The 19,499-nt window shown below is 44.5% G+C and overlaps 2 protein-coding genes across 2 annotated transcripts; both read left to right on the top strand.

Annotated features, from left to right (window-relative positions):
* Positions 1-849: 849 nt before the first annotated feature.
* LOC114855007 (taste receptor type 1 member 3) lies at positions 850-8,018 on the top strand. The gene is made up of 8 exons (XM_029149662.3): positions 850-4,445; positions 4,527-4,827; positions 5,002-5,358; positions 5,433-5,855; positions 5,920-6,123; positions 6,198-6,318; positions 6,495-6,865; positions 6,933-8,018. Exons 1-8 carry the CDS (start codon positions 4,240-4,242, stop codon positions 7,524-7,526), a joined length of 2,577 nt encoding a protein of 858 aa, XP_029005495.1. The 5' UTR covers positions 850-4,239; the 3' UTR covers positions 7,527-8,018.
* Positions 8,019-8,344: 326 nt separating this feature from the next.
* Positions 8,345-13,238, top strand: odad1 (outer dynein arm docking complex subunit 1). The gene is made up of 15 exons (XM_029152123.3): positions 8,345-8,489; positions 9,152-9,235; positions 9,338-9,434; positions 9,516-9,705; positions 9,793-9,918; positions 10,008-10,121; positions 10,209-10,276; positions 10,358-10,545; positions 11,234-11,368; positions 11,772-11,854; positions 12,137-12,305; positions 12,394-12,557; positions 12,658-12,761; positions 12,855-12,945; positions 13,038-13,238. Exons 2-15 carry the CDS (start codon positions 9,169-9,171, stop codon positions 13,089-13,091), a joined length of 1,650 nt encoding a protein of 549 aa, XP_029007956.1. The 5' UTR covers positions 8,345-8,489; positions 9,152-9,168; the 3' UTR covers positions 13,092-13,238.
* Positions 13,239-19,499: the final 6,261 nt, after the last annotated feature.

Genomic DNA, 19,499 nt, shown 5'->3' with positions numbered 1-19,499 from the left:
AAACATCATTGTTCCGGAGCTTGGACAGTGCTAATACATTTCTAAGAATCTGGTTAATTTGTACAATGTGTTTGTTGATTTTTCAGTTTTTTCACTGCCTGTGGAGAAACGGTGCACTCATGAAGAACACCGAAGGGTGCGTTAGGTTTATGCACCAGCGTGTTTGAAATTAACTAAAGGCTAGAAGTGACAAGAACAATGCAGAAGTACAATAAAACTTGACACAATATTATTTCTATTGTTTATATATCTGCACACATGTGTATCTATGTGCAAACAGAAGTTGCGACATACTTGTGAGACACACACACACACACGAACACACACACACACACACACACACACACACACACACACACACACACACACACACACACACACACAGATGAAAGACACGAAGAAGAACGAGTTTTACTGCTGGGGGGGAGGTGAGGCAGGAGCACTTCCATCATACGCAGGCTGTGATAACATGCATAGGCCTTTACTCATGTTATTGTGCACTGAGTCACGGTTTGCCACCACAGTTGGTTCCGTCCTGCGCTGCCGGTACCGCCGGCATCGCTGACACGGCGCCGAATGAGACAGATGCTCCCGCGTCCGGCAGCAGAGTTTAGTATTCTGCGGCCCGGCCGGCCTTCCTCACTCTGCACAGGCGGGCGGGCTAATAATTTGTCAGCCTCTGTGGGGTATGAGACCAGCATGTCAACAACAGGCCCAGTGTTTCTCAGGCCAGCGATGGAGATTAGAGAGCGAGGCTGACCAGAGGGGCGGGGGAGCGGTTGGAGGGAAAGGAGGGCGAAGGGGGGCGAAGGGGGAGCAAAGGGGAGCGGGTAGTATCCCTAGACCTCTACAACAGGCACGGACGGGAAAATATTGGATATTGGATTTGCTCCAAATTCTGATTGAAGCAAATGATTTTGGCCAAGAAAACCCATTACAGTAGCTTCCCTCCATTATCAGTTGTTCAAACAACTCTTTGCTGCACAATGTGCACAATGGACGCACAGCATCGGTGAGCTCCTCCCTCGCTGCATCGGTGGAAACAGTAGAGCCCCTCACTCCTAGCGTCTCCTCGTAGCCTACACGTTCCCTGTCTGCACGTCCCAGTCAAGTGCTGGGCCCTGCAGTCAGACTGGGAGTCCCATAAAGGACACACATCTGCCACCTAGTGGCTGCATGCGGTACTGCCGGACACAAATCACCATGAAGACGGTAAAACAAACACTGCGCAAAGCACTGCGCAGTTTATACAAAGTAGAAGACGTTGAAGTTAAACAATTACACAAGTTAAAAAAAACTATTTTACCCATTTATGTCATTTTATTTCTTCACAAAACACACGCAGGCTTTACATGTGACATGTCTTTGTAAATGTACTCTTTTGCATCGTTTTGCAGTTAAACGTTAAAGGTTAAACGGCAAATCACAAGAAACATCGCTTTGGTTTTTATCTTTATTTTATTAACCCTCACAAACATTTATGATGCTAATAGGCCAAGACACTACAGCTTCACCAGCTACAACATTAGATCAGATGAGATTAGATCTGACTTTATTAATCCCACGATGGGGAACTTTCTGCTTTCAGCAGTGATATAACATTGAACAAAAACAAGAGACAGAAACAAGATAGAGCCAGAAAATTATTACCCAACAGACTTATTAACAATTATTTTTACTTCAGCAACCTAGTATATAATTATGTAGTAATGATTCTACGTGCGCACTAGGTCTTAGGAAATATGATCTAATACCTGGAAGCAAACCAGACAATGTGCTTGCATGTGTGTGTGTGGGTTTCTCTGTAGCCGCAGTACAGAACAGGGCGAGTGTATCCAAAAAGCTGCTCAAACATAAACAAGATGTTAATCTGAATCCTCCGCCTGCGCACGGTGCGTTCACTGATCACACGCAAGCTCCGCTCTGTTCCTGCGAAGACGCCGGCGGTGGCCGCTCTCAGCGCTGACGTGTGACAGAGGGCAGAGCTGGGCGTCGCGAGCTGACAGGCGGCACTTAGGAAAAACAGCGTGTTTCATCACCGGCCTCTTGCGTCAAGATGACAAACCAGATAGGCAACAGAATACCTCCATTATGTCCTGAACACACGCTTCCTGTACCAGATTTGTCTTTGAATCTGGCCCGATCATAAGCGTTAGATAAGGTGCGTGAGGTACATGAGGCTAAATGCTTGTGGGGTGTGGAAAACAAACGGATGGAGAGCGGCAACAAAACTATGTTGTTCACAGTATGTGATGGAATATGCTGAACAAAACCATATTTGTAATATGTATAATATACTAATACTAATAATAATAATTTTGTCCTTGGGGCATTTTGTGTGTGGTCATAAACCTGACTGAGCTTCAGTCAGACTCCCACTGCTGATGGAAGAGGGAAGTGAACATGATAACTGCTGAGCTCATCTCTGTCCGGTTTAGCAACTAGTGCTTAAGCCCATTAATCAAAGGAGACACTCGTGATTTAGTCCATTATGGACACTCCCTCCATTGACTCTGTTTTGAATGGTATCAAAGTGAGTGTGCAGACATCAAAGACGAATCTTCAGGAACTGGACTGACAAAACCCAACTCTTCCTTGATCAGTTTCTCTTTCGATTCGTTTTTTACTTTCTTGTTCTTTTTGACGCCGCCCAGATGTTGACCTAAATGGTTCACTGCTATTTCTGACATGATACATACTAAATATTTCCTCCTCAGAGTCTGTCTGTAAAATCAGCTTTTGAGACAAAGTAAGCGACGATATACTGTATGAATGTATACATAACATCGATATTTTATGATTTTTAAAAAAAAAAAACATAAGCCCTTTGGAAACTGACTGGTCAAAATATAAACAAGGAAACGAGTGAAGCCTTACAGTGAATATCAGAGTAAGAAAGCATCATCACATAATACATGATGTCATCAACAACATATAACATCATTGTTGTCAACATCACAGACCTGGATTCATTAGAAATCATGATTAAAGAGATATATCCATAATGTATAACAAAAATCTAAGCTTGTCAGCTTTTTTCTTTTTTCATGATAAATTAAAACCGTCATGGTTCAGTAATTAGCTCCACTGTTTCTCTACAATGCATTTCCAGTTAGAGTTTTCATGTTTCCTTGAATTCACCCAGGTTTTGTTTGCATGCTCAGGTTTCCCCTCGGTATTTGCATGTCAGGTTACTCCCACACCATCCAGATGGAGGTATAAATGTTTCTGACGCCTTAATTGATACGTAACCTGCCCGTTGTGTCTCCCTGCCTTCTGTCACACTTACAGTACGCTTCGTCTCCTGTCTAGATGGTCTGACAGCATTTCATGCCATTCCACGTTATAATAAACCTTTAAAAATGTGAAAATCACATGTTGTATTAAAACAACGATGAAAATCTTGACAGCATTTCAAGGATAATCTTCTTGAGGTTTATGTAAATATCCTGGGAGGAAAATATGTCAATTTGTTTGTATGAATGAACAACAATGCATGTAAATCGAGATGCAAAACCAACCGTGAGGTGAATGCAAAACATAAGAACACACAATGAAGTGAATAAACCAAAGCGTAATTATTGTAATAAATACTCGTACCATTATCTTTGACAGAAGACGTGAGCAGTCAGTCATTCAACACTCATCATATTTATTAAAATGACACGATGAAAAGCCAAAGGAAGCAACAACGCAGACGTGATGCAGTCAGCGCCACTTTGTTGTTCTAACAACTGTTTGTGCTCATCCTGACGGATACTTAAACTAAAGAGGATCAAAGTGCAAACCACAAACAAATGTCAGGAAAATCCTCCGGAAACATGAAAACAAACACCGACGAGTTCACACAAGCAGCGACACTGCAACTTGAAGTAAGTCAGTCACTGTCTCGAGTTTTTTTCCTCAAAGCTATATAATATTATAAATATTATAATGTGTTAATCAGTCTTTTCTCTTTGCACTCTGCTGATCCAATGACTGGAATATGCAAGAAATGCAGGACAACACATTGACATAAATTCAAATTTATTCCTTTATTCAAGCAAGAGTGTTGAATGCTTATTTACCGTGAATATCATGAAAGCTGTTATGTTGCATTACACCTGAGGGGGCCGGGGAGGGAGGGGCTCATTGCGCCATGTCACTTTGTGGTGTGCAACTGACTTTGCATACACCCGGTTCTTATGAAGTGCTCACACATACACGGGGTGCTGTCACTTCACTCTCATCAGCGTCGCCATGGCTGCTTCACCCATTGGGCTGGTTCTGTTGTGTTCGCTGGGTCTGAGCGTCAGAACCTCCGCGGTCCCCACGTGGTTCCAGAACATCAGCACCAGTCTCTTCAGCTCGCCGGGGGACATCATGCTCGGGGGGCTCTTTCCCATCAACCAGCTCTCGAGCAACCTCAGTGAGTGGACGATGCCCGGCAGCGTCGCATGTGAAAGGTAACGTTTGGCCAGAACCCACAAATATGAATGAATATTTGCATAACTTGACGAACAAATCTAATTTTATGTTTTCCACAGTTTAAATCTAAATGGACTGGCCCTCTCCATAGTAATGAAATATGCGGTGGACGAGATCAACGCCAATCAATTTCTGCTCCCTGGCGTCAAGTTGGGTTATGAGACGTATGACACGTGCAAACAGTCTGCCATCATCGTGAACCCCACTCTCTCCTTCCTCACTGGAAAAGCCAGCAGGTCGCTGTCCGTGCAGTGTAACTACACGGACTACGAGACCAGCATGTCAGCGGTGATTGGGCCTCACAGCTCCGAAATGGTGGCCGTCATTGGAAAACTCATGGGATTCTTTCTGATGCCACAGGTTCTGTTGTTTCATTGCAATGTCGTAATGTTTGTAAATGTAAATTACGCCGCGGGCCTCAGTGAAGGCACATTAACACTCATTCAGTAAAATCAACTGGTGGCTGAATGTGACTCCTCTGAGTGTGACTCCTCTGAGTGTGACTCCTCTGAGTGTGACTCCTTATGGCTTCAGATCAGCTTCAGCGCGACGAGCGACACGTTCAGCGACAGCGTCCTCTACCCGTCGTTCTTCCGCACGGTGCCCAGCGACAAAAACCAGATCAGCGCCATGGCGCAGCTGCTGAACACGTTCAGCTGGAACTGGGTGGCGCTGGTGGGCAGCGACGAGGAGTACGGCCAGCAAGCGGTGCAGCTGTTCTCCAAAATGACGGAGCAGATGTCCATCTGCGTGGCCTATCAGGGCCTGATTCCAATATACACCGACCCGCAGCCGGTGATCACAACCATCATAGATCAGATCCTGCTGAACAAAGTGGGAGTGGTGGTGGTCTTTTCTATCGTCCAACCAACTGTGGCCTTTTTCAATGAGGTCAGTGGAGCAGCAGGTCCAACTCATATTTACATATAGATTGTTTTTTGTTCATCGCACTCCGTCTGTGCCAGGTTATCAAGCGGAACGTAACAGGTGTGTGGATCGCCAGCACCAGCTGGTCCCTCAGTAACCAGCTAACGTCCATCCCAAACATCCAGTCGGTCGGCACCATCATTGGCTTCACCGACAGGACGCAGCGCCTGCCGCTGCTCACCCCCTACTCACAGGCGCTCTTCAGCAAAATCAGCCAGGAGAGCGCCTCCAACGCGCCTCCCCCGGCGCCAAGTGGCCCTGGGAGTCCCACCGATCCGTGCCCACAGTGTCGGTACCTGTCGACGGCCAACATGAGCCTGATGAACGACCCGGCGGTGCAGCGCACGGCTTTCAGCGTGTACGCCGCCGTCCGCACGGCGGCGCAGGCGCTGCACAACATGCTGGGGTGCAACGGCAGCGCCTGCATGTGGAGCTCGGAGACCAAAATCTACCCCTGGAAGGTGATCCCGTAACGCTGGAGAATTACATGTTTGACATAAACGGGTGTGACACATTCTTTTTCAGCTGTTGGAGGTTTTGAGGAACACGTCCGTGAACGTACTGGGCACTCAACTGGTGTTTGACAGCAGCGGCAACCCCAACCTGGGCTACAACTTAATTCAGTGGGTGTGGAAAAGCTGGGGCGTGGACTTCACCTACGCTGGAGGCTATTATCAGCAACTGTCTATCAACGTGTCGCTCCTCCGCTGGCACACTGCGGACGGACAGGTAACGCGGGCCGTTCGCACGTGGAGGTCAGTTCCATGGCGGCGGTCCTGGTTGTAACACAGCGCCCCCTGCAGGTCCCTCAGTCCACCTGCTCTGCGGCGTGCGCCACAGGCCAGGTGCGCAGAGTCAAAGGCTTCCACTCCTGCTGCTTCGACTGCATCGACTGTTTGCCAGGCACCTACCAGAAGAACCCCGGTAACCCGCTCGTCCACACTTCAATCTGATACTCGACATGTAGTAATGGGACAGTTCATGTCTGCATTTTCTAACCTGTTGCTGGCTGCAGCCATGACGGCGTGATATCAATCCCTTCGCGTAACCAAGCAACACGCTTTAATCAAATCAAACTGACGCTGCCGTTTCTGACTCAGACGACATCCAGTGCACGAAATGCCCCGGCCGACAGTGGTCGTCGCTGCGCAGCAACAACTGCACCAGCCCCAGCTTCGACGTCTTCTCCTGGCGCACGCCCGAGGCCGCCAGGCTGCTGGCGCTGGAGGCGCTGCTGCTGCTGTGCTTCGGCTGGGTGGCGGCCGTGCTGCTCCGGCACCGGGGGACCCCCATGGTGCAGGCGTCGGGGGGGGCCCTGGGCCTGGCGGGGCTGCTCAGCCTGGCGGCGGCCTGCCTCAGCCTGCTGCTGTTCCTGGGGCAGCCCGGGGACACGGCGTGCCGCCTCCAGCTGCCCCTCATCTCCTTCTTCCAGACGGTCACGCTGTCCATTATGACGTCCGTCTCACTGCAGGTAAAAACCACACGACGGCACCGTAGACTATGCGGTAACGACGCTTAAAAGCCGTCCTTTCACACAGATACTCTACGTGACGGAGTTCCCAGAGAAGGCTGCGTCTCACCTGCAGTGGGTGAGAGGCCCTGGGCGGTGGCTGGTGGTGCTGGTCCTCTGTGCAGTGCAGGTCGGTCTCTGTGCCTGGTTTGTTAAGGAGGGGCCGTCTCTGACCGAATATGTGGCAAACATGGAAATAGATTTTGTGAGGGCCTTCCTGTCGTGCCCAGTGCTACCTCTCATCGGATTCGCCTTGATGCAAGGCTTCAACAGTGCGTTGGCTCTTCTGTCGTTCATGTGCACGTTCATGGCCAGCAAGCCTCTCCATCAGTACAACCTCGCCAGGGACATCACCTTCTCCTCCCTCATCTACTGTGTGCTGTGGGTTCTGTTCATTCCCATCTACATTGGCTTGAACGATAAGAACAGAGCTACCGTCTATGTTTCCTTCACTCTAATAGGCGACCTGGGCCTGGTGGCCGCCTACTACTTCCCCAAATGTTACTTTCTGCTGAAGCAGCCGGAGTTGAACACACCGCAGCACTTCTGCACCTTTCTAGAGGGCGTCCCACCCGTTCCAGCGGAGGAAGAGCCGCAGCCGAAAGCGGAGTCAGAACACTAAACGTGGGCGCGGAGTCGTGAAATGTGTTGCAGGGTGATTCATTCACAGCTTACTGATCATGAAATGTATATTGTGTTGTTACATTAGGCTATTTAGGCTTTGTCTGTCCTTCTAAATTAATTTGTAATCATATTGTGGGTGTGTCTGGGAGTCATTACAATACATAAAACGACACAATAAAACTGCTACCATTTATTATATTATTTAAATTCAGCATATTTTCACTGATAATGTCAAAAGCTTGATTTGTAATGGAATTTGGAATAAATGCTTAACTTAACCCCCTGGCTTTGTTAAATTTTACTACCCTTTAAGCCAAAAATGGCCACAAACAGACTGAGGTGTAATTTTTAAATAAAAAAATAAAAATAAATTGGGGTTGATTCAAGAGCAACAGGGTGTGCAAACAACAGTAGAGCTGTCTTTGCAGACAAAGCTTTCTGGAGGTATTGTAAATCTGTGATCAAGGGGAGCTTAGCGCTGACCAACATGTTCAAAGATCCGGTGTTATTAATTATTGCCCTACCAATGCTAGGCATTTGATCCCACTATCAAATATCAAATATTTCTCTTAACTAACAACAATCTTGAAACAGATTATAAATATTTGTTTAATAAAGATTCTAATACTCAAACATGCTGTATAGAACTTAAAGCAGATGAATTGACTTCACTGTCCTCTGGTGGCGAACCATGTATTTGATGGCACCGTTTCATTAACTCTGCATTCGTGATTTTTGACTGAGATACAAAGCCCATCAATCTGTGGCGCTCCCACGGTCCACATCTGCACACTGAGAAGCTATGTGAAAGGCTAACTCCATCTGTAACCGTGACGTCATCGTTCTCCCGCTGCGCTGCCTGCTCGGGCTCAGGGATTGGTGCTCCCGCCGCTTAGCAACGGTTGCTAACAACAACAACTGCTGTGCTGCGTGTCTCAGAGGAGTCGCAAACTCGCTATTGGTGAGAATTATTTATACCAAACAGCATTCTACTGTTTTATGTTAGCTGTATGTTGCCCAACTAGGACCAAGATAAAACATTTAAATGCTTTTATAACCGCCGCAGTACCTTGTTTTAGCATAAATTAAATACAGCAATTATAAAAGGAAGGTGCTAGTCATTTTGGTTTTAAAAGTTTAGGTCCACTGTCTGTGCGACAAGAGTTTGTATTGTTTTGTTTCCAAGAGTGGCTAATGTTTGTATTTGTCAACAAAGATGGCGGCGTGCTGACGGGAAACAGTCGCAACCTTTACCTGCAAATGAAGAGTTTGCTATTCGATGATTAAAGCTGTTCTTTCAGATTCGAAAAGTATCGTCAAAATAAGGAAAAAAGAGTTGTTTAACGTTTATAACATGCAGGTTTCCAAATACTTCTTCAAACTTAATCTGAGTAGAAGCAGAGCCCATTTCACCGCGTTTTTTGTTCTACTGACGAGTTATATTTAGTTTGTGATTAAGGTTTGTTGAGCAAATGATGTTTTTATGCAGACGTTTTCATCACAGGGCAACGTAATTTCTACAATCTAATATTTTTCTTTTTTTTAATCAAGCTTTATGTTGATGGTTCTGTCACAGTCTCCACAAGCACATTTCTGTAAACTGTCTTTATCATATTAATTCAGCAAAAGCCGGTGTAAACATGCGTCGAGGAAGATCAGCTGCGAGCGCCCGCTCAGAGGGCAGTGACATAGATATTGATGGAACAGGTAAAGTTACCTATGTTGCTATTAAGAACAGTTCAGACATTGACACTCTCGTGCGTTGCCAGTTGCCAGAAAGATAAAAACCCAGATTATTTGTATGGACAGAATCCGAGATAGCCAAACTGCAGAGACAGTTCAGGATCATGGAGGGGGATCGGCAGGCCTACAACATCAGTGCTCGGGAGCAGATCCGCAAACAACAGTAAATATGCCTTGGGCTTACGTAACGTTGTCACCAGTGTGTGTTTTTCTGAATCCAAAGAGCTGTTTGTATCTTGTGAAGGCAGGAAATCGACAAGCTGCTGAAGGAGCAGGAGGACTTGCATCAAAATCTTGGTGTATGTAAGAGCTCATCTCGCCAACAGAAGGACAGCGGGGACACCCAGAGTCTTCGCACTTTGCTGGAGCAGAAGGACATGGTAGAAGAAGAGCAGAAAAAAGAGATTCAGTATCACAGAAAATTAGAAGAAGAGGTTGTTATTATATATATTTATGAATTAAATGTTGTTGATAATGCTGGTTTGCCATTGCAGTTTATATTGTGACTGTATTGTGAGCAGATCTCAAACATGGAGTCGAAGCTGGCAGAGCTGAGAAAAGGGAACGTCAGTACAAGTGATTCTCAAAGGTCGGCGGTCAAGCGGACTCAGAAAGCCATACGCACTTTGGAATACAAACTTGACAGAGTGCGTTCTCAACTTCATTTTCCATGAATATGTCAACTGTTGATGTTGTTTTTTTCATAGACAAAGTTCTTACACCATGTTTTTTGTAGGCCCTGACTCGCTTCAATGAACAGCTGACCAACAATGGGCGCCTGAGAGAGGAGTTGCAGACTCTACATCTTGAGCGTGTCCATTTCCAACAGCTTCGCAACAAGCTAGAAAAGGTCAGGGTCACACTATAGAGGATTCAGGAATGATGATCAATTTTTCATTTGTTTCCTGAGTATTGCATGTCTGTGCACTGGTTTCAGGAACTGCAGGGGATCCGAAAAAAGATCGGGGAAATTATCAGCCTGTCAACTGCAGCTTATGATGCAAGGTGAGATATTTTTATAATGTAGTAAATGTAAGATTGACAGCATGGTCTTAATTAATGAAATCAAAAACCTTCCTGCCTCAGGGTGGAAGCTCAGTCAAAGATGACTATGGTGAGGGAGAAAGCAATCAAGGACCTTGCCCAGTACAACGCTGAGATGAAGGAACTGGAAAGGGTTATAGAACATGAGTGTAACCTTAAAGATTTCATGACCATCAAGTGCAGCGAGAAGAGCGGGCAGGATGACAGTCATGAGGCGGGACACAGGCGATGTAAGACACAACCACTGTGTTGACACTGTACAATAATGTAAATAAATTAAACATCTATTTATGTGTTATCTATTTTATTTTATTTTCATGCCAGTTGTGTATGGGCAAACTTTATTATAGCACTGTGTTTGTGTTTTTGGATACTAACCTTCAGTAACATACTAACCTTCTTTATTCAGAGTTTGAAATGCTCACATTGTTAAAACATTAAAGCTTAGACACACATTTTAGTTACTGAATTTCCGATAATAGGCAGTGAACATTTCCATAATAGAGTTGTAGTATAGAAAATTTTGATTTAATGTGAGCTGTAGCAGTTGTTGCATAATCACAGTCTCTTATAACCGTAGAGTAGAAAAAAACAGTGTTACCATTACTTTTGGCTGAGAAACTAACTAAAGTGTGAAAAGTACAGTCAGTCTTCCCAGAAAGTCCTTGAGAAATGTATTAGAATAATAAGAAGATGCCTGTCACCGTGCTGTGCCAGGCACAGGGAGGAGAAATGCTTCAGAAAGAAGATCAGTGCAATTTAGTAGGAGATAATAACGTTAGGTAGACATTCATTAGTGAAGGTTTTAGTTTGTTTTATGGTGAGTAATATTCCGTATGAATAAGCAACATGTGAGTGATAATAACGATGGGTGTCCTGGCAGTGGTGAGGGTTTCATATGGCTCTTGTTTTTCCCAGTGTCTTTGGTGAATGAGCAAAAGAGGATGGACTCAAGACAGGAGTCGTTAGATGCTCTAGAGGAGGTGTTTGAGAGGATTCAGACTGTGACAGGAGAGGACAACCTGGACATGCTGGTCACTCGATTCATCCAAGGTGAGCCAGCAAACCCTGATCCATTCAGAGTAATGTCATGACCCACTCAATCCCACTACTTTCCTGTTCACTAGTTTCCAGTACACATTCTAGTTGAATATGTTGAATATTCACAATAAGGATAATAACTCACGTATGTGAGAGGCAGGGTCACCGGTTCATCACATACAGACAATCACTCACTGTTGTTACAGTGGAGGATTGTTACAGGCATTTTACAACAGTGCCACCCAATTGTAGTGACAGGGTGTTTACTATTTAACTAGATTTGTTAGTTAGGTGTGGCACAACAGGCCTTTGCAATTGGATGAACTGCACTTATACCAACCCAAGCAGACCTACTGGCTGGGTCACTGCACCAGATAATTGGTTCTGATTGCTGTGTTATTATTTAATTGCATAGCTGAAGACCGGAACTTTGCTCTGTTCAATTTTGTCAACGAGCAAAACAATAAGGCAGAAGCACTGAAAGATCAAATCAGCCAGGTTAGTATACTTCTTCTTTATGGCTCATCATTAATTTCTTCCATCAATTTTTCATGAAATGATAATACTCATCGTTATAGTAATAGCAGAGTATATTAAACTACTTTTAACTACTTTTAGAACGATTGTGTGCAAATTCAGCAAACAAAATCGTGTTAGTTACAAGAAATGAAAGGATAGAAGTGATTTTTATGATGAGTTAGTGTGAGATGAAATGATTGTGTGACCTTTACTGAGGACACGCTGGTAGTTTTAAACCTGCTACAATGTGTGACTGTGCAGATCCAAGCAGAGATGGAGCAGTTTCGAGCAGATCTCTCGCAACAGGAACAAGCTCACGCCTCGATGCTGGGAGAACTGGATGACCAACAAAAGGAAACTGAATTGCAAGCTGAAGATTACGAAAACCAAGCCAACATCATTAGCAATATTCTGGATGAGATTAAGACAGGTTTGGAGGCACCTGAACCTTTCTGCAGCTTCATTGTGCGCATAGTTGTACTGCAGGCAGTCCTGACTTTCAAACTGCCATCCCACAGGTGTGAACAGCATCTTCTCTAAAATGGAGTGTGATCGCTCAGTAATAGAAAACATGCTGGGCTCCTCTACCGGGATCAGTGAAAACAACATCATGTCCTACCTGGGTCTAGTGGAACAGAAGACCAACGAGCTGCTCACCATTCAGGCTTTCCTCAGTTCTAAAGTCATACATCAACCCATCAATCCACCCTCATTTATGTTATATTCTATTCTTTTCACCCTGTAATTGAATTTGCACCTGTGTTTGTGCACTACCTTAATAGGATCTGGAAAAGGACTACAATCCCAAAGATTTGGCTAAATTCCTTTTGGGTCAAAATCCAGAACTGCTTAAGGAGAGCATTGCCATCCAACCTGCAGTAAACAGGTCAGCCTTTTATTTGAAGCTGATGCCCGGAAGTGTGTGATTAAATACAGTAAGTAATAGTGTAAATTAGTAATCCGCTTTGTTTGGACTCAGTGTGGATTATGACGCAGAAGAGTCTCTTCTCACTGATGAAGAGGAACGTCCACTTTCACAGGGGGAACTTCGCACAAGAATAGTCAAAAGGGTTAGTGCGATCATTCATTTGTTTCTCTGATTCATGGTTTGATCTTATTTTTAACTATTTGCTCATGTATTTTTTCTGTATATGATTTAAAGGTTCTGCAGAAGTCAGGCAACAAACAAAGCCTCAAAGACGAGTCAACAATCTGACTTCCTTCACTCCCTGGAAGAGCCGTTAATCTGATCCAGAGCCTGTTTTCATTGTTTACCATAATAAAGATAAATGCAGAGCACTGATGGAAGCAGCCTGTAGTGGTGCAGCTTGTGCACGTAATCATTAAAAGCTTGATTATGTTATGGGCATGTCACCTTTTATGATGCATCTTTGGCATGGTTGCTATATTGTATCTTGGAGTGATTTGTTTAGTTGGAACTAATTAGATCTGGAGCTATAAAGATGCCTTTTTAGACTCTGGTAACCAGCTGTCCTTTTGATGTTTGTCCTGCCATCTGGCTTCGACGCCACAATCTGGTCTCAGTACAGCTCTCCCTCGTTGGCAGCAGCTCAGTGCATGAGACTGGCTGCTATGCTCAAGCGGAAAGGCTGGGGGCAGCAGAAGCTTTCCTAAATGTCATTTGCATGCTGAGACCTTGATTCAGTGTTTCCAGAAAGGAGCTGAGAAGCTTTCAGTGCTTTACTGTACTCACTGATGTGAACCAGTTATTGTTTGAGGACTGATTATGATCATTCTCAGATGTGTTTTTGTGAATCATAGTTGTGAGGTCAGAATTCTTTCATAACATTCGTGTCATTTAATTGAACTGTCCTCTATAACCTTTGTCAATAGAGAGTCATGACAGTCATTAACATCAACTCTTTGCATGTGGGCAAGGCTGTATGACAGTCTAATGGCATCAAATTTGGAATGAAATCTATTCTGCCGTCATGAACAGAATGAGGTATGTGAAGTAAATTATAACATTAGCGTTAATTATGCATGACTGGGTGCAGGATGTCACGTATGTTATTCAATTAAACTGTGTTTATGTTTAATCCTGGCGCACTCAGGTAGATTTCCATTTTATTTTCGTGTGAACCACAGTTGTCAGAAGCCTCTTTTTTTATCACTCGGTGCCAGGATGAGAAACTTCACTTTGATCCTCGGGATTTTCAAATGTCATCTCATCCGAGCATCCTGGAGTGATCCTGTGTTGGGGCAAGGGTGGCGTTTTCTGCTGTGGGGAGCAGCTTCCTCTGTACAAAAGAAAAAAGCAGGATGGAATTATTTTAAGAAACGTATTTTTACCAACAGATCAGTGAAACAATTAACAAAGCATGTGGCTATATTTAGCTTTTAAAGGTCACGCCAATGCCATCATCCAGTTTTTTTCCAGGGAAAGACGAGTGCAGCAAAGTCGACATTCAGCACATTGTGTTAACAAAAAATAAATCAAACTATTAGTATCATCGCTATTATTTTTGTTGTTGTTGTTATCTGTTTTGTAAGCTTTTTTATAAAACCTATCTCTCCAACCGTTTCTCACTGATCGACCAGTCACTTGGTCCATTGAAGTTAAATCCTGCTTGCAGTCACAACTGTGTGACTATGACAAAAGATTACTAGAGATAAAAAGGTGCCCTGGAAAAAAACCGAAGGGGAGGAGGTAGCGGGAGATGAGATGGAGGAGGCTGCTTTCTTTGAAATTCTACTCTCACTCAGCCCCCTCCACTCCCGGCCAATTCTCTGTGCACACGGCTCTCTGCATCGCCATAGAAACCTCCCTTTTAATCACAACAGAAACCTCATTTCCTGCTCCTGACAAAGAGTCCTCATTGCCTGTGGAGACCGCCTGCACCAGGCATCTGAAGGCCCACCTCCTCCAGCAGGCTGTACCTACCAGCAGCAGCACCCACCCCCCACCCAGCTCCTCTTACTCCTCCTCTCCTTATAAGCACATTTTCCACCTTCTCCTTCCTGTAGCCCAACGGTCTAGAGTTATTTTAAAGAGTAATGTTTTAAAACCTTATATTCTCCCAATTCTTTTGTATGTCACTATTGCAGCTGCCGCATTAGCTTAGTTCATCCTAATCGTGAAGTAGCGATCCAAAGGCTGTGCATGTGCTCGTGTTCCTCCTCGTGCTTAACTGTGAACTACAGGCTTCTGTGTGGCTTCTCCTGCTCTTCATTAACCACCTTGAAGTGCCCAGGTCCCGTTTTAGCAGTTGTGCTGTTTGCATCAGGTTCTGTCTGAAGCGTCCAGCAGGTTGTGGAGTGAATAACTTCTTGTCTGCTTTTGTCCCTAAAGGCAAAGTTAAAGCAAGAAGTCGTCCACTTCCTGTTTTTACTGAGCCCCTGCTTCAGAAACAAACTGTACGAGCACTTTTAAAACGTCTCGTCCCCTTTATCTCCGACGCGGCTCTTATCAGGGCCCAGACCGTGTCCCTGTCCTCTGTCTCCCACTCTCTTCTCTTCCTTCTCGGTCTTGTTTGTTTATTTGGGAATTTTGCCAGGTATTTCCCCACTCAGTCTGCCTGCACCCATAATTCTCCCTCCTCTTGAAGAAGGTCCCACCTCCCTAACGCTCACCCTCCCACCCACATCCCACCCTCCCTTCAATGTTGCTAAGCAACCGCCCTCCATGAGAGTTTGTGCTTTTTCCAGCCAATCAAATTACAAACAGCGATTTTGAAGGGTTTAAAAATGACGATTTTTTTTTCTTTCAAGTCCTTCTTCGTTTGTGTGATTTTTCAGACCCTTTGCACATAATTGCAGCCATTTCGCCCCACTGCACATTCACACAGTGGGGAGGTAAGCTGTTAATTATTCTCACCGCGCGCTAACGTTTCACCACTGGGTGGCAGCACCATCAGAGTCTCACTTACCGCACAAGCTGCAAGATTTTTTTTTTTACTGCTGTTGCTAAGCAATTCTGACTCTCATGTCTTACCTGTGAAACATTTGTGATTTTACAGATGTCCCTGACACCATTTTGTCTTTGTTTTCACCATTTTGAAAAACCCTCCACACTGTGTGAACAAAACTAAATATTGGTTACAATGTAACATTTGCAAAGGCTCCAGAGCCTTTAAACTAAGACGCTGCTACATTTCATACGAGCGCAGAGACGATGGCTGCGCGTTTCTGCCGGCACAAGCTTCGGGTTAAATATTAGCCTTGAACAGCTACAGTTGATTTCATCTCATGCAGGGGGGCAGGAAATGTGCTCTTGAGCGATTAGGCCGGCAGCTCTTGTCTTCCACTTTAGTGGCAGCAGAGAGATCAATGCACTCTCCGGGTTGATATGTTATGCAGATACTTGTTTTGTCTTTGCGTGTGTGTACACACCCCGGAGACGTTACCACCGACCGCTCTGACGTGTCGGGGTCCAGCTGATCGAGGCGCATTTACATCTTCTTTATCAGAGATTTCTCTTTTCCCTTGTCACACACTCCCCAGGTTCCTGTGTCCCTCCCCCTCCCCAGCCCCCTGTGTGCACGTCCCTCATCTCAGCTTTGGTTGCTGTGCAGATGGCTCTTTGTTGGTGCTTCACAATGGGTCTAAGGTCAGTGAGCCTAATGGCACCAACACACTCAAACTTCTCCTCTCCAGCTGTCTGATACCTTTATTCATAGTTTAGCTAAAATTACGCTCTGTCGAACATCGTTGCTGTTTGTGAATACTTTGTTATATTTTGTTTTTAAATAAAGAGGAACCTATAAAACCACACACGCAGCTGGAGGTTCAGGCTGTAAACACACCAACGTTTGGTGATATTTTTCATACCTCATCCCGACTTAAACCTTACGTAAACACCAACCGGCTTGTCACATTCTCAATCCTAAAATCTCACAGTAAATGTGTAGGAAAGATTTGGAGAATGCGATAACGCCAAAACAAGCCAGACACCGGAATATCAGATCAGCCAGAGAAATAGAAATGCAAATCTACCATCTGCTCTGTGATCCCAAACCAACCCTTGTTATCATTCAAGAACTAATGCAATTGTTACACTGAGCTTAACTCGTAATGTTTATTCAAGAAGATACAGTGTCCCTCGTAAACAGTAAACACGGAAATGGCTCAAAGGATTCTCTTTAATATATAAGAAATCGCAGTGTTTTAGAAATGCGAGAAGCATTTTTTTCCACTGTGCAAACTGAAAGCGCTGAGCTGAAGGAGGCCGAGCAGCAGAGGGCCATGCGGCCGTGAGGCCAGTGTACTGCAAGAAAGAGCAGGTAGAGTCAAAGGCGGGAAACCAGAGGGAGGAGGAGCCTTTCGTGCACAGCGGTAGGAATTACTGGAAATTTCCACTTTTCTCTGGCGAGACAGTTGCAGGGGTGGAGCTAGGAGTTGTAATAAATAAGGTAGTAAAGCGGCAGCTGAACTGAAGGAGGGCAGAAGAAGGAGGTCCGCGGTTCTGCCATGCGTCACCTTTCTGTCCGTCTGCCGGCAAGTTTGTGAATGTTATAAGGCTCCGGGGAACTTGTGTCCTCAGCTCTCCTTCAACAGTATCACAATCACTAACACCTGGGCTTTAGTTTGTCCAGTTATGCAGATTATTAAACCAAAGTAATGGCGGCAGATAGTGTTTATCAGATTCTGGTGGGTGTAAAATAATCATGTTGTCTTAAGTCCTCACGAAGGGGAGCAAAGACAGCAAATACTGTATATGACAAACCCAGTGTGATAAATATGTCTCCACTAGAATGGAAGTGTGTGTATGTTTTCCATTTTTAGTAGCATCCATTATTTTATTTATTTTTGGTGTAGTTTGAAAGTACACATATAGAGTTGAAGCGATCGAGTTGAAGCGATGCCAATTGCATTAATAAATATCTAAGTTACTACACTGACATTGTCTACTTTAAGAGCAATACTGAACCCATCTGTGATTGTCTTTGCCATGGATGTAACCGTCCAGCTATCCATTTCACTTCTAGCAGCTTTACAGGGTCTGGGTCGCTGGGGCAACAGACCCCAGGTGACCTTTTTCCCTGCAGTTTTATCCGACACATCCACCAAGTATAAACATGCCGTCTGGGAGTCGGGAGTCTCTTGCCAGTTACTTATACGCTGTGATGGCCGGCGTTGGGTTTTCAGCCGCTTGCATTCACATAAACATCTTTAACCTTCGCTCTAGGGAAACATTTTAAAGATAAAGTTATCGATTTAGTTCTGATGCATGATTTCTACGCTCATTTCTTAGTGATTGGACCTGAAACACTTTGTCTCGTCCCACACACAGGTGAAAGGCGACAGACAGACGTTACCACAACAACGTCATCCAGACACTGGCTGCACCCTGGCAGTGTTTTTCACAAACAATGCACATCCTTTAATCACACCCATTTTAAACTCCCCTGACTTAATGGCAGAATGCACTGAGACGTGGAAAGGCTGGCAGCAAAGACTGTTACGTTTCAAATCCTCGAAGCACCACTGACTAATCCACACGGCACTGAAGAGACGTGACAACCACAACGGCCCCACAGTATCCATAGCTGCAGGATAGAGGGAGTTCATGGCAATATGCCAATGCCGAGTTAAGGTGTTTCTCGTGAAAACTTTTGCATTGCATTTTTACGCAACTTCCATTGTCTTTATTAAGACACACTGTGGAATTATAGAAACATCATTTAATAACCTTTATTCATGTTGATTGCGATTCATTTCATTCACCTTTTCTCATGCTTATTTGTGTATTGTCCATTATTCATACAGTTCTCTTGCTTCATGTTGCTCTTGTACTTCATCTGGGCACTTTGCTACTTCTTACACAATGATAAGGCAAAACCAAAACAATATTTATAGTTTTATCTAATTTATCTGGATCGTTACTTTTGCTTCACGGCATTCTTTCACAAAAAGGTACCATGCTGTGACTCTGTATTTAGAAACATCCCTGCAGCTTTATGTGAAAATACTATAAGCTGCCGGAGGTCTTTTAGCTGTATTGAGTATATGTTTTTCATAATTGTGAATAGTAACTGTTTTTAATTGTAGATCATTTGTAGACCAATGGGCTACATACTTCCTTCCTCACTGTGCATTCGGCCTCAGAGACACAGTGAGAAGTCAACTTTATGTTGTCCCTGAACTCTGCAGGATTTGCTTGAGAACTCAAAAAGCAAGACAGGCCACGCAGATCTCCACTGTTCAAAACAAAAGAGCTCAGTTTGCCGCCATCAGTTCCTGCAATTATCAGGACCCTTCCCCCTCCTAATCCTGACCTTTGCTCCTTGATGGGCCCCACTTTGCTCTACCCCCGAGCACCAACATTCCTTAAGTCAGGTCAGACCTCCGTCCCGAAGAAATTAAGGTGGAATTAAGATACAGCACTTCTCATCCTTCGTCATCAGACCTGTTGGCAGACCATTGGAATGAAATTTATCATTACATTCTGAACATGCGTCACCATGAAAACAAAAGGCTTATTATTTTAAACAGTATTGCTTTCTGTGGTCCTATAACTTTGGACAGAATAAAAAAACATTTTCCAGTTCCTGCTTGTGGAAATTGTGGTCCACGCTCCAGTTGTTTGGCAAAGACCTTTATAAAAGTCACCACATGAACTGCATTTCTACTGTCTGAATTGCATCTTTTTCCCTGACTGGCC

Source organism: Betta splendens, chromosome 5 (assembly GCF_900634795.4).
Source record: "Betta splendens chromosome 5, fBetSpl5.4, whole genome shotgun sequence".
Lineage (NCBI taxonomy): Eukaryota > Metazoa > Chordata > Actinopteri > Anabantiformes > Osphronemidae > Betta > Betta splendens.
Note: the sequence above shows the minus strand (reverse complement) of the source record. Positions and strands in the feature narration are given on the sequence as shown.